Genomic DNA, 16114 nt, shown 5'->3' on the forward strand with positions numbered 1-16114 from the left:
GATTCGATGTCCATGCATCAAGTGCGAATGTACAAGGATTTTGAAAGATGAAGTCGTCAAACTTCACCTATACCAAAAAGGGTTCATGCCTAATCACACGGTTTGGACATTTCATGGTGAAGAAATTCCTTCGACCTCCACTATAGTTGAAAAGCGGCATGCATCAGGTTTGAATACTATTGTACATACATCTGAGATAGATCAATTTGTCGATATGCAAGAGATGGTCGACAATGTTCTTCGTCGCCACGCTGAACAAGAAGCAAACGATAGTCATTATGAAGAGCCTCCAAATGAAACCACTCAGAGGTTTTTCAATTTACTGACAGAGGAAAATCTACCTGTATTTGAAGGTTCAACTGAGTCAAAATTATTAGTGTGCATTAGACTCATGGCTGGCAAATCTAATTGGAACGTGCCCATTGAAGCAGCGGACTTTTATACAAAATTGATGTTAGATTTGACACCACCGAACAATTTTATGCCGAAGAATTATTACCAAGCCAAAAACTGTGTTTCAAAGTTGGGATTGGAAGTAAAGAAGATTGATTGTTGTGTTAATGGATGTATGTTATTCTACGATAATGACAGTGGCAAAAGTGATGCATTATTGGTTGAATGCAAGTTTTGTGGCTCACCTTGATATCATACGATGCATGCTGGTCGGAGGCAAAAAAAACCATTCCCTTGAAGTCAATGTTCTACTTGCCTATAATTCCAAGATTACAAAGAATGTTTACTTCAATGCAAACATCAGAACACATGACATGGCATGATGGTAACAAAACTAAAGGATTTTTGCGTCATCCTTCTGATGGTGAAGCTTGGAAACACTTCAATCGTAAACATCCATCCTTTGCTAGTGAACCGCGCAACGTCAGACTTGGTCTATGCTCTGATGGGTTTACCCCGTACATTCAGGCCTCTGCATCACCATATTCATGCTGGCCCGTGATAGTTACCCCATACAATCTCCCACCTGAGATGTGTATGACAAAGCCTTACATGTTTTTATCGTGTATAATACCAGGTCAATTTAATCCAAATCATTGATTGATGTTTATTTGGAGCCTTTGATTGATGATTTGAAGAAGTTATGGAATGGTGTCTGGACATATGACGTTTCAAGGAAGCAAAATTTCCTTATGAGGGCAGCCTTGATGTGGACTATTAATGACTTCCCAGCATACGGCATGCTATCTGGTTGGAGCACGCATGGTCGATTAGCTTGTCCACATTGCATGGAACATACAAAGTCATTCCAATTGAGTTATGGCCGGAAAAGTAGTTGGTTTGACTGCCATCGACGGTTCTTGCCCATTGATCACCCCTTTAGAAGAAACAAGAAGGCATTTCGCAAAAGGGCAAGTTGAAACGGATTTGCCCCCGCCCAAGTTGACTGGATCACACGTTTGGAGAAGAGTTAAAGACTATCCAAAAGTCACTGAATCTGGTCAGAATAGGATAGAAGGGTTTGGAGAATGGCATAATTGGACTAAAAGAAGCATATTCTGGGAACTTCCCTATTGGAAAGACAACTTGCTAAGACACAACCTCGATGTCATGCACACCGGAAAAAATTTCTTTGACAATGTCTTCAACACAGTTATGAATGTTATAGGTAAGACAAAAGATAATGAGAAAGCAAGAAAAGATTTACCTTTGTATTGTGGACGAAAAGACTTAGAGTTGAAGGCGCAAGGTAACGACCGATTATTTAAACCAAAAGCAAATTACACCATGTCAAAAGACGAGGCAAGAATAGTGTGTGGATGGATCAAGGAGCTTAGAATGCCAGATGGATATGCTTCTAACTTGTCCAGATGTGCCAATGTTCAGAACGGTACTATTCAAGGGTTGAAGAGTCATGATTGTCATGTATTCATGGAGACTTTCATCCCTCTTGCGTTCAGTTGTTTGCCAATGCACGTGTTAAATCCACTGATAGAAATGAGTAACTTCTTTAAAGATTTGTGTTGCACAACACTAAAGGAGAATTCCCTTAAAAAGATGGATGAAAATATCCCAATTATTCTCTGCAAATTGGAAAGAATATTCCCTCCTGCATTCTTTGATTCAATGGAGCATATTCCAATTCATCTTGCATATGAAGCTTGGCTTGGGGGACCGGTGCAATACAGGTGGATGTATGATAACAGTTGAAAAACTGTTATTTTCATGCTTAAAATTGATACTAAAAGCAACCTTTAGACTTAGAAACTATCTTGAAATCATGCCTTTTATCTATATTTTCAGAAATAAGAGAGCTGGACAGGTTTATGCTTGATTTCAGTGTTTTTGTGCAGGTTTTAAGGTGAATTTAGTGAAAGAAGTGAAGAAGGAGAGAGATAGAATTAGAAAAGGAATCAAAGAGTGCAAAAAAAAGAAGTCGAAGTCACCGCTCAGCGGCATTTTACCGCTGAGCGCCACTCAAGAGGTTGCGGGAGGTCCGCTGAGGGGCAAAATGGCCGCTGAGGGGAGAAAACGAGACGCGCAATCACCGCTGAGTGGTACTTTACCGCTGAGCGGCACACTTATGGGCTTGGGCTTAGATTTTTTGTAATTTTAGAATAGTATATAAGCTTTAGGACGTCCTAGGGTTTGTATCTTTGGCAGAAACGAGGCAAACACTCTCTCTTCCACCCCTTTGAAGGAGGATCTTGGATGCTCAGGCTACCTCTTCACCTTTATTGGGTTTATTCTTTCATACTTTCATTGTAATTCATCTAGGTTCACCATGAATATGGTGAACTAAACTCTGTATGTTTGTTGGGGAATCAATGTAATCTCTTGAAGCTCTCATATATGGAATTTATGCTTGCATCTTAATCTAAGACTTATGCTTTCTTTCATCATTAGTTAGGGTTTTTCCTCTTTGCTCAATGCTTGCATTGTTTAACTCATTCTATTGCATGATTATTGGTTTTGTCGATACGGACACATACGGGGAAGTCTAGATCCGGGGAATTTCTCCCAATATTATATTGGTTGTCGTTAAGCTCCTGCACTTATGAACTAATCATTAGGAATGCTAGGAATTGTATAAACTCGTGATTAGGGAGAAGCCATCTAGAATGGTACTTTAGAGAGTGGCATTAACAATGATGATTTGAATGATGAATTCCTAAAATATATGAGAGTGGATAAGATGAAATTGACCCCCAACAACATATTCATACATAAATTCCATTGAAAGTGTTTATCTTTTGCTTTTTGCCATTGATCAAAACTTCATGCATACATGTTTATTTTCTGTCTTGCATATTAAACTCCAAATATTTCGTCTTTAAGTCTTAGCTAATCAAGAAATCATATAACTAAACTAGGTCGTGAGTCCTTTGGGAAGAACGATACTTGGTCTTACCAAGTTTATTACTTGAACGATTCGGTCATACTTGCCGATTGTGAAACAAGTTTGTGACATCATATTTTGGTGCTTACAAATTTGTCCATCAAGTTTTTGGCGCCGCTGCCGGGGACTCGTGGTTTAACTGGTTAATTTGTGTGATTATTGATTATCTTTGACTTTAAATTTGAATTTCTGTTTTTATTTTTTCTGTTTTTATTTTATATTATTTTATTTTATTTTATTTTATTTTATTTTATTTTATTTTATTTTTCTGTTTTTATTTTATTTTATTTTTCTGTTTTTATTTTATTTTATTTTTTCTGTTTTTATTTTATTTTATTTTCTGTTTCCTATCTTCTTATCTTTTCAATTATATCCTTTGATTTTTTCTCTATCTTTTTGTGCTAACAAATATTTCCTAGAGTTTTGTGCCTAATGTTTGCAGGATGCAATTTGGTCAAGAATTTAACTATATGGGCACTCAATTCTACCAAAGTAATCTCAACCACTGGTGGGAACCTCACTCAAGCATGGATCAAAGCCAATTTTGGCAAGCTGCTGGACAATTTGAGAACCAACCACCACAACAATGGCAGCAACAACCCTCTCTAACAGAAAGTTTGGAGGACACCCTTCAACGATTTTTGAAAAATTCCGACTCTACTCAGAAAAGCATTGAAGAATCATTTAAAAGAATGGAGATGCAACTTCATTACATCAGTCAGAGATTGAATGATGAGGTTAATACTGAAGTTAACCTTAAGGAGGAAGGGCAAATCATTATCACCGAAAGTGACAAGATTCTTGATAAGGAAAAATTAGAGGAAGATGAAGAAAGGGTAGAGAGAAAAGAGAAAGAAGAGTTGAGTGAGAAAAATAAAGATGAAGAAAAAGAGAAAGAAGTGGTTGAGAGAGAAGAGAGAAAGAAGATTTGTGTGAAAATAAAGAAGTTGAAAAGAAAGAGAAAAGGGAAGAAAAAAATAAAAGAAAAGAAAAAGAGAAAATTTAGAGAGAGGAAGCGTAAGAAAAAGAAGATGAGAGGAAGGAAGAAGGAATCATATGAAAAATCTCATCCTCATCTAAAGAAGAATCATAGGAAGGAAAAAAAATTTAAGTGCTTTATGGAAATCTTCAAGAAATTGGAGATTAAAGTTCCTATGATTGAGACACTGCAACAGGTTCCTGGGTTGATTAAATTTCTAAAGAAGTTCAGTAGAAAGAAGAAGGAACTTGAGCTTTACTGGGTCAAGCTAATGACGTTAAAAGAGCGTTTGCTGGGAGGCAACCCAGTGATTTAAAAACTTTTGATTTTGATTTTGGTTTTGTAACTTTTAATCTGTGGACTTTATTTTTGTAAATATTTTGTTGGATATAGCATCTACTGAAGGATGCTAGGTGGTTAAGTATCTACTGATGGATACTCAGTTTGTAACACCTACTGATGGGTGTTGGTAAGAAAATTTTAACACCTACTGATGGGTGTTGGTGGAATTTGGGTCAGGCTCGTGACGTTAAACAAGCGCTACCTGGGAGGCAACCTAGTTGATTGATTGTTTCTGTTTGTTTATTTTAGTTAGGATTTGCATAAGCATTTTTTACATTGAATTGCAGGGAACCCAGGAGGGGCATGTAGGGAAGACACGTAGGTTAAGAAAAGAAGGAGAGGAGCACATCACGAAAGTGCCGCTGAGCGGTATTTTACCGCTGAGCGGTACTCTCGCAGATTGGGCTTTAGTTCCCCTTAGCGGGACCCGAGCCCATTAGGGTATTCTTAAACCCTAAGCTGCGCACTTGCTCATACTTTCAGGCTCTTCTCTGCACACACACACTCCTACATACCTTTTCAAAGGTTCTCTATAACTTTTCCCTCATCCCTCTTTAGAAAATCTCCCTTCCACTCACTTGCTCACTAGTTTTTCATCTAAGTTTGGGGTTGGGAGAGAGCATCATTGAAGGGGCTGATTTCTTCATTGTGGTTTACTAATGCTTAACAATGTATCTTTTGGTTTTGTGAATTATGTTTGATGCAGGGATGGCCTCCTCATCGGGCAAAAAGAATCAAGACTAGAAGATCCAAGAAGAGGAAGATACAAAGGACAGCTCAGACTGATGAGGAGCTGAGATAGCATTTATTGATGAATGCTATCATATGATTATGCTTTTGTGGTTTAAGTTTTCTGAACTTATTTGTTTTTGTTTTTAGATTAGGGTTTGATGTACTCTATTGAAAACCTGGTTTGTTATGATGGTTTGCTATTAACTGTGATTGTGTGATAAGTACTGCTTGATGATGCTTATTGATTGATTGATGTTGAGATAGATGTGCATATTAAAATGCTTATACAGGTGATTCACAAGCTTTGTGAACAAATGCATGATATTATGATTGTGATTGTGAGATTAAGCAGGATGTGTATGTCAAATGTGAATGAGCTTATATGTGAGGTTTTGAGCTCCAGAGTTTTGGTATGATTGAATGCTATTACTTTGAAAGCATGAATGATTTTGCCCAGGTTTTCTATGATTGAATCAATTGCTTGTTTTGTATCATGTGATCAAGGCCATTTGTTGGAACCCTTTTTATTGGCCAAATTCATAAAGTTAGCCTACTAAAAGAGAACACGTTGTGTTCTATCCTTTGAACCCTTAGCCTTGAACATACACTGAAAACCTTTGATTGAAAATCTTTACCTTGAGTTAAGTAGAAGATCTTGTATGGTATTGTTAAATGTTCAAGTTTGGGGTTGTTGGGAAAACATGAAAAGAAAAGCATTGAGCTAAGAGCTAAAAAGTAAGAATATGCAAGGAGAAAAGAAAAAGAAGTAAAGCTCAATGCAAATGCAAAGGCAAAAGAAAGTTGGGAATGAATAAGATGATTGTGTTATTATGATTCTCTTAACTCAAGGATTTTGTGATCCAGAAAAACCAATTTTCTTGTTAGCCCAGCCACATTATAAGCCATTGAAAAGTCCTTGTGATGATGCATGCTTGTGAATGTTTTTGATTGTGGTAAAATGAAAGGCAAAGTTGATTCATATGACATTGTGATAGTAGAGTGAATGAGTGATTACCTCTTATACACTTGTGTGTTGAGTGAAACACTTTACCTAGTGAGGAAATATTCCATAAGCACATGAACATCCATGCTTAATTGATTGATCATTCATGAAAAATAGCATTTGTTGGAATTTAAATGACTTTGTGAACACTAAAGCATGTGCACATCTTGATTGAACTCTTAGTCATAAGTTTGAGTGAAGTTGTTATTTATCTTGAAAAAGAGGATTTTTGAATGAGTGAACCATCATATGAATTGGTTAGAGATTGAGTTACATTTTGTTTGCTTGAGGACAAGCAAAGTTCTAAGTTTGGGGTTGTGATAACAGTTGAAAAACTGTTATTTTCATGCTTAAAATTGATACTAAAAGCAACCTTTAGACTTAGAAACTATCTTGAAATCATGCCTTTTATCTATATTTTCAGAAATAAGAGAGCTGGACAGGTTTATGCTTGATTTCAGTGTTTTTGTGCAGGTTTTAAGGTGAATTTAGTGAAAGAAGTGAAGAAGGAGAGAGATAGAATTAGAAAAGGAATCAAAGAGTGCAAAAAAAAGAAGTCGAAGTCACCGCTCAGCGGCATTTTACCGCTGAGCGCCACTCAAGAGGTTGCGGGAGGTCCGCTGAGGGGCAAAATGGCCGCTGAGGGGAGAAAACGAGACGCGCAATCACCGCTGAGTGGTACTTTACCGCTGAGCGGCACACTTATGGGCTTGGGCTTAGATTTTTTGTAATTTTAGAATAGTATATAAGCTTTAGGACGTCCTAGGGTTTGTATCTTTGGCAGAAACGAGGCAAACACTCTCTCTTCCACCCCTTTGAAGGAGGATCTTGGATGCTCAGGCTACCTCTTCACCTTTATTGGGTTTATTCTTTCATACTTTCATTGTAATTCATCTAGGTTCACCATGAATATGGTGAACTAAACTCTGTATGTTTGTTGGGGAATCAATGTAATCTCTTGAAGCTCTCATATATGGAATTTATGCTTGCATCTTAATCTAAGACTTATGCTTTCTTTCATCATTAGTTAGGGTTTTTCCTCTTTGCTCAATGCTTGCATTGTTTAACTCATTCTATTGCATGATTATTGGTTTTGTCGATACGGACACATACGGGGAAGTCTAGATCCGGGGAATTTCTCCCAATATTATATTGGTTGTCGTTAAGCTCCTGCACTTATGAACTAATCATTAGGAATGCTAGGAATTGTATAAACTCGTGATTAGGGAGAAGCCATCTAGAATGGTACTTTAGAGAGTGGCATTAACAATGATGATTTGAATGATGAATTCCTAAAATATATGAGAGTGGATAAGATGAAATTGACCCCCAACAACATATTCATACATAAATTCCATTGAAAGTGTTTATCTTTTGCTTTTTGCCATTGATCAAAACTTCATGCATACATGTTTATTTTCTGTCTTGCATATTAAACTCCAAATATTTCGTCTTTAAGTCTTAGCTAATCAAGAAATCATATAACTAAACTAGGCCGTGAGTCCTTTGGGAAGAACGATACTTGGTCTTACCAAGTTTATTACTTGAACGATTCGGTCATACTTGCCGATTGTGAAACAAGTTTGTGACATCATATTTTGGTGCTTACAAATTTGTCCATCAAGTTTTTGGCGCCGCTGCCGGGGACTCGTGGTTTAACTGGTTAATTTGTGTGATTATTGATTATCTTTGACTTTAAATTTGAATTTCTGTTTTTATTTTTTCTGTTTTTATTTTATATTATTTTATTTTATTTTATTTTATTTTATTTTATTTTATTTTATTTTTCTGTTTTTATTTTATTTTATTTTTCTGTTTTTATTTTATTTTATTTTTTCTGTTTTTATTTTATTTTATTTTCTGTTTCCTATCTTCTTATCTTTTCAATTATATCCTTTGATTTTTTCTCTATCTTTTTGTGCTAACAAATATTTCCTAGAGTTTTGTGCCTAATGTTTGCAGGATGCAATTTGGTCAAGAATTTAACTATATGGGCACTCAATTCTACCAAAGTAATCTCAACCACTGGTGGGAACCTCACTCAAGCATGGATCAAAGCCAATTTTGGCAAGCTGCTGGACAATTTGAGAACCAACCACCACAACAATGGCAGCAACAACCCTCTCTAACAGAAAGTTTGGAGGACACCCTTCAACGATTTTTGAAAAATTCCGACTCTACTCAGAAAAGCATTGAAGAATCATTTAAAAGAATGGAGATGCAACTTCATTACATCAGTCAGAGATTGAATGATGAGGTTAATACTGAAGTTAACCTTAAGGAGGAAGGGCAAATCATTATCACCGAAAGTGACAAGATTCTTGATAAGGAAAAATTAGAGGAAGATGAAGAAAGGGTAGAGAGAAAAGAGAAAGAAGAGTTGAGTGAGAAAAATAAAGATGAAGAAAAAGAGAAAGAAGTGGTTGAGAGAGAAGAGAGAAAGAAGATTTGTGTGAAAATAAAGAAGTTGAAAAGAAAGAGAAAAGGGAAGAAAAAAATAAAAGAAAAGAAAAAGAGAAAATTTAGAGAGAGGAAGCGTAAGAAAAAGAAGATGAGAGGAAGGAAGAAGGAATCATATGAAAAATCTCATCCTCATCTAAAGAAGAATCATAGGAAGGAAAAAAAATTTAAGTGCTTTATGGAAATCTTCAAGAAATTGGAGATTAAAGTTCCTATGATTGAGACACTGCAACAGGTTCCTGGGTTGATTAAATTTCTAAAGAAGTTCAGTAGAAAGAAGAAGGAACTTGAGCTTTACTGGGTCAAGCTAATGACGTTAAAAGAGCGTTTGCTGGGAGGCAACCCAGTGATTTAAAAACTTTTGATTTTGATTTTGGTTTTGTAACTTTTAATCTGTGGACTTTATTTTTGTAAATATTTTGTTGGATATAGCATCTACTGAAGGATGCTAGGTGGTTAAGTATCTACTGATGGATACTCAGTTTGTAACACCTACTGATGGGTGTTGGTAAGAAAATTTTAACACCTACTGATGGGTGTTGGTGGAATTTGGGTCAGGCTCGTGACGTTAAACAAGCGCTACCTGGGAGGCAACCTAGTTGATTGATTGTTTCTGTTTGTTTATTTTAGTTAGGATTTGCATAAGCATTTTTTACATTGAATTGCAGGGAACCCAGGAGGGGCATGTAGGGAAGACACGTAGGTTAAGAAAAGAAGGAGAGGAGCACATCACGAAAGTGCCGCTGAGCGGTATTTTACCGCTGAGCGGTACTCTCGCAGATTGGGCTTTAGTTCCCCTTAGCGGGACCCGAGCCCATTAGGGTATTCTTAAACCCTAAGCTGCGCACTTGCTCATACTTTCAGGCTCTTCTCTGCACACACACACTCCTACATACCTTTTCAAAGGTTCTCTATAACTTTTCCCTCATCCCTCTTTAGAAAATCTCCCTTCCACTCACTTGCTCACTAGTTTTTCATCTAAGTTTGGGGTTGGGAGAGAGCATCATTGAAGGGGCTGATTTCTTCATTGTGGTTTACTAATGCTTAACAATGTATCTTTTGGTTTTGTGAATTATGTTTGATGCAGGGATGGCCTCCTCATCGGGCAAAAAGAATCAAGACTAGAAGATCCAAGAAGAGGAAGATACAAAGGACAGCTCAGACTGATGAGGAGCTGAGATAGCATTTATTGATGAATGCTATCATATGATTATGCTTTTGTGGTTTAAGTTTTCTGAACTTATTTGTTTTTGTTTTTAGATTAGGGTTTGATGTACTCTATTGAAAACCTGGTTTGTTATGATGGTTTGCTATTAACTGTGATTGTGTGATAAGTACTGCTTGATGATGCTTATTGATTGATTGATGTTGAGATAGATGTGCATATTAAAATGCTTATACAGGTGATTCACAAGCTTTGTGAACAAATGCATGATATTATGATTGTGATTGTGAGATTAAGCAGGATGTGTATGTCAAATGTGAATGAGCTTATATGTGAGGTTTTGAGCTCCAGAGTTTTGGTATGATTGAATGCTATTACTTTGAAAGCATGAATGATTTTGCCCAGGTTTTCTATGATTGAATCAATTGCTTGTTTTGTATCATGTGATCAAGGCCATTTGTTGGAACCCTTTTTATTGGCCAAATTCATAAAGTTAGCCTACTAAAAGAGAACACGTTGTGTTCTATCCTTTGAACCCTTAGCCTTGAACATACACTGAAAACCTTTGATTGAAAATCTTTACCTTGAGTTAAGTAGAAGATCTTGTATGGTATTGTTAAATGTTCAAGTTTGGGGTTGTTGGGAAAACATGAAAAGAAAAGCATTGAGCTAAGAGCTAAAAAGTAAGAATATGCAAGGAGAAAAGAAAAAGAAGTAAAGCTCAATGCAAATGCAAAGGCAAAAGAAAGTTGGGAATGAATAAGATGATTGTGTTATTATGATTCTCTTAACTCAAGGATTTTGTGATCCAGAAAAACCAATTTTCTTGTTAGCCCAGCCACATTATAAGCCATTGAAAAGTCCTTGTGATGATGCATGCTTGTGAATGTTTTTGATTGTGGTAAAATGAAAGGCAAAGTTGATTCATATGACATTGTGATAGTAGAGTGAATGAGTGATTACCTCTTATACACTTGTGTGTTGAGTGAAACACTTTACCTAGTGAGGAAATATTCCATAAGCACATGAACATCCATGCTTAATTGATTGATCATTCATGAAAAATAGCATTTGTTGGAATTTAAATGACTTTGTGAACACTAAAGCATGTGCACATCTTGATTGAACTCTTAGTCATAAGTTTGAGTGAAGTTGTTATTTATCTTGAAAAAGAGGATTTTTGAATGAGTGAACCATCATATGAATTGGTTAGAGATTGAGTTACATTTTGTTTGCTTGAGGACAAGCAAAGTTCTAAGTTTGGGGTTGTGATAACAGTTGAAAAACTGTTATTTTCATGCTTAAAATTGATACTAAAAGCAACCTTTAGACTTAGAAACTAGCTTGAAATCATGCCTTTTATCTATATTTTCATAAATAAGAGAGCTGGACAGGTTTATGCTTGATTTCAGTGTTTTTGTGCAGGTTTTAAGGTGAATTTAGTGAAAGAAGTGAAGAAGGAGAGAGATAGAATTAGAAAAGGAATCAAAGAGTGCAAAAAGAAGAAGTCGAAGTCACCGCTCAGCGGCATTTTACCGCTGAGCGCCACTCAAGAGGTTGCGGGAGGTCCGCTGAGGGGCAAAATGGCCGCTGAGGGGAGAAAACGAGACGCGCAATCACCGCTGAGCGGTACTTTACCGCTGAGTGGCACACTTATGGGCTTGGGCTTAGATTTTTTGTAATTTTAGAATAGTATATAAGCTTTAGGACGTCCTAGGGTTTGTATCTTTGGCAGAAACGAGGCAAACACTCTCTCTTCCACCCCTTTGAAGGAGGATCTTGGATGCTCAGGCTACCTCTTCACCTTTATTGGGTTTATTCTTTCATACTTTCATTGTAATTCATCTAGGTTCACCATGAATATGGTGAACTAAACTCTGTATGTTTGTTGGGGAATCAATGTAATCTCTTGAAGCTCTCATATATGGAATTTATGCTTGCATCTTAATCTAAGACTTATGCTTTCTTTCATCATTAGTTAGGGTTTTTCCTCTTTGCTCAATGCTTGCATTGTTTAACTCATTCTATTGCATGATTATTGGTTTTGTCGATACGGACACGTACGGGGAAGTCTAGATCCGGGGAATTTCTCCCAATATTATATTGGTTGTCGTTAAGCTCCTGCACTTATGAACTAATCATTAGGAATGCTAGGAATTGTATGAACTCGTGATTAGGGAGAAGCCATCTAGAATGGTACTTTAGAGAGTGGCATTAACAATGATGATTTGAATGATGAATTCCTAAAATATATGAGAGTGGATAAGATGAAATTGACCCCCAACAACATATTCATACATAAATTCCATTGAAAGTGTTTATCTTTTGCTTTTTGCCATTGATCAAAACTTCATGCATACATGTTTATTTTCTGTCTTGCATATTAAACTCCAAATATTTCGTCTTTAAGTCTTAGCTAATCAAGAAATCATATAACTAAACTAGGCCGTGAGTCCTTTGGGAAGAACGATACTTGGTCTTACCAAGTTTATTACTTGAACGATTCGGTCATACTTGCCGATTGTGAAACAAGTTTGTGACATCATATTTTGGTGCTTACAAATTTGTCCATCAATGTATCCATTTGAAAGGTTTATGGGAGAATCCAAACGTTCAGTTAAAAATAAAACTAGAGTAGAAGGCTCAATTTGTGCAGCTTACTTACACAGAGAGACAACGTATTTTTGTTCACATTATTTCAAAAACTTCATGTTATCCCCCACTCATGTCAGAAATGAAATGCAATGGAAAGTTGAACCACGTGAAGGTGCATTATCAGTTTTCTGACAATCTGGCCGTCACGCAGGGAAAGAATTCACACATTGGTTAACTGATGCTGAATTCAATTCTGCTCATGTCCATGTCTTAATCAATTACAGTGAAGTTAAGTCGTACCTTGAGTATGTCATCATCCATCTCTTATCTTTCCAGAGATTAAGATTTGTTATACACTAATGAATTTCATTTCTACCAGCTCATTTCTTGTAGCTGAGCAAGTCGCAGAAGGAAATGCTTCTGCTAGAATACACTCTGAGTTTTCCCAATGGTTTAGAAATCAGGTCTGTAGTTTTTCCTACATTTAGAAATCGGTTAATTTGACTCTTGCTTTTATATTTTTTTTAGTTACTTTGTACGTTTTTAATCAGGCATTGACTCCTACAGTTCAAGAGTTAAGACATCTCTCAAATTGGCCAATGAGATGTGTCAAAGAATGGCACACTTACTTCACCAATGGTTACAAATTCCATACACATGAATGGTCTAAAGGAAAGAAAACATCAAATTGTGGTCTGTATGTGAAGGGCCTAACAGAGGGTTGTTATGATGATTTCTACGGCATCATTCATAAAATATATGAGCTAGAGTACAACAGCACTACTTCTCCGAACAGAGTAGTACTTTTTTATTGTGAATGGTTTGATCCTTCTAGAGCTGGTACTAGAGTTGATCCAGGCTTTAATATTGTCGAACTCAACCAGAGATTAAGATATCAACCGTTTGATCCTTTCATTCTACCAACTAATGTCAGACAGGTTTATTATGTGCCATATCCACCATTCCGCAATATTGACAAGCGTGGTTGGGCTGTAGCAATACAAACCAAGCCTAGAGGTCGCATTGACTCAAACGATGTTGAGGAAGATGTTGCCTACCAACTTGACCAAATGTCACAACCACAAGAAATTATTGAAGTTGAACGTATAACCGCATTGGTCGACCCTGATGGTCATGGAGATGATTTAGAAGCAACTATTGTACAAGGTGATGAAGAACAAGAAGAAGAGGAAGAAGAACATAAAGAAGAAGAAGAAGAAGAAGAAGAAGAAGAAGAAGAAGATGACGATGATGATGATGACGACGACGACGAAGAACAAGAACATGATGATCATAATGACGATGATGAAGAAGAAGAAGATGAAGATGAAGATCATGATGACGACAATTGAATGTTGGACATCTATTGTAGCAAATTGAACTATCATTTCAATAGAGTTATCTAAAATACTATCTTAAAAGTTGTATGCAATTATTTTTACATTGACTTTAAACACCATTGATCCTTCCTTATTCATTTCTTTTTTTCCCTTTATTTGTAACCATTTCAATGCAGTAATGACAGGACAAGGTTCAGAACGTCCTGATAAAGGAAAGGGGGTAGCAAGGCCTAAAAAGAGGCAACGGCAGGCACCAAAGTATGTACTTAGGGTGCCTACTAGACTACCTACCATTGCTGCCCCCAGTACATCATCTGTGGGGCCTCCTCCTACCCCTACAATACAGCTTGTTACCCATGCAGTACACCCTTCTCCTACTCCTGCAGCACATCCTTCTACTACCCCTACAGCAGACCCTCTTCCTCCTCCTGTGATTATAACCCCCTCTCCTCCCCCTGTGATTATAACCCCCACTCCTCCCCCTGTGCTTATTACCTCCACTCCTCTCCCTGACCCTACTTTTATACCTTCCTCATCTTCTATACCGTCTTCTGAGACTGTCACACCATTCGCTAATCCAGATTCAAGTGGTGATGGTGAAGGTATTGACCCACCCATGGCTGATCGACCACGGATTGAGCCGTATGGTAAAGGGTAAGATTTTAATCTCTTCATATAATTTGATCTTTATACCTTACTGGTAATTGAATTAACTTTTATTATGCAGGTTTATTCCATCTAGGGTTGCTTCCCAGGCCATCACACGTTCAATTAAGCAACAATTTTTAAGTCCATGGCCTACTTGGGAAGCAATATCTGATGACGACAGAAAGCCATTCTGGGAGCGCTTTCAGGTGAACAATCCATTAAACTAATTGCCCCTCTTATTTTAGTATGTTCATTAATCAATGTTTGTTCTGTTTAATATTACAGATGAAGGTGCAGTGGAAACCTGAACATGAAACACAAATACACAGAAATTTCCACATGAAAGCATCTCATCGGCTGTCAGAGATGTTCAGGGATGCCCGCAATGCAGGACAGCGCCCTTACTGGCTGGGTGAAATAATTTGGAACTCTTTACTAGCTCATTGGAATACAGTAGAGTTTCGCAATAAATGTGCCAAAGCCTAGAGGAACAGAGCGTTTGAAAGGGGTGGCACCCTGCATACTGGTGGGTCGATCACCATTCATGAGCATGCCATTCGTATGGTAAAATTTCATTACATAACTTTTTCTTTCATATATAAGTTATGTATTTTATATTTCATATGTACACTTGTAATTGTAAATTATGTTACAGGCACAAGCTCTGGGACGGGCCGTCCATGTTGATGAGGTCTTTGCACAGACTCATGTAAGGAAGGGCACTAATCAATTCGTTGATGAAAGATCTCGGAAGACTCATGTAAGCAAATAACACTATTACTATTACTAATTTTTCATTTATGTTATATCATTCCCTAACATTGCTTTTAATGTTTCAACAGGAAGAATTTTGCTACGAGACTTTCACAGGTTAGATCTGAACATGAGTCAACTCCTACACCGAATGATGGTAGTAATACAGAAGACGACATACGTAGGACACAGTGCTGGGTCGAGATCGTTGGTGGCAAGAAAAAGGGTCGTCTGTACGGTGCAGGACAACTTGCTACAAACTATACAACATCGAGAGGAGGTACTCTGAAGCACCAACCTTCTTCTTCCACGACTGCTCCTGACGAGGTCGGTATCCGCCTCACGCAGGCACTAGAGCAACGTGACCAGGAAATCACTGATCTGAGAGCAGAGTTTACAAACTTTAAGGTTCTGGTCATGAGAGTGTTGCCTGAAACTTCACAGGACATACAAAATATCCCTCCGACCCAGCCACGACCCTCCTCGTCACCCGCTGCCCCTCAGCAGCCCACATCAGTCCAACCCTCATCAGTCCAACCCTCATCAGTCCAACCCACACCAGTCCAGCCATCAATAGAGGAGTAGGATGATGAAGATTATTCTGATGATAACTATGTACATTATTAGTTTCATTTTCTTATTACTTGTTATAGAAACATTTGGATATTAGAACATTTGGAATTTAGATCATTTCGATGTTAGATCAACTGTCACTTTTGATGTTAGAACATCATTAAGATTGATT

At 37.3% G+C, this 16114-nt stretch overlaps 1 protein-coding gene across 1 annotated transcript; it reads left to right on the top strand.

Moving 5' to 3' along the window:
* Window positions 1–214: 214 nt before the first annotated feature.
* Window positions 215–14626, top strand: LOC108330357 (uncharacterized). Its single transcript, XM_017564843.1, has 3 exons — window positions 215–453; window positions 13008–13092; window positions 14315–14626. Exons 1-3 carry the CDS (start codon window positions 215–217, stop codon window positions 14624–14626), a joined length of 636 nt encoding a protein of 211 aa, XP_017420332.1.
* Window positions 14627–16114: the final 1488 nt, after the last annotated feature.

The sequence above is a fragment of the Vigna angularis genome, chromosome 4 (assembly GCF_016808095.1).
Source record: "Vigna angularis cultivar LongXiaoDou No.4 chromosome 4, ASM1680809v1, whole genome shotgun sequence".
NCBI lineage: Eukaryota > Viridiplantae > Streptophyta > Magnoliopsida > Fabales > Fabaceae > Vigna > Vigna angularis.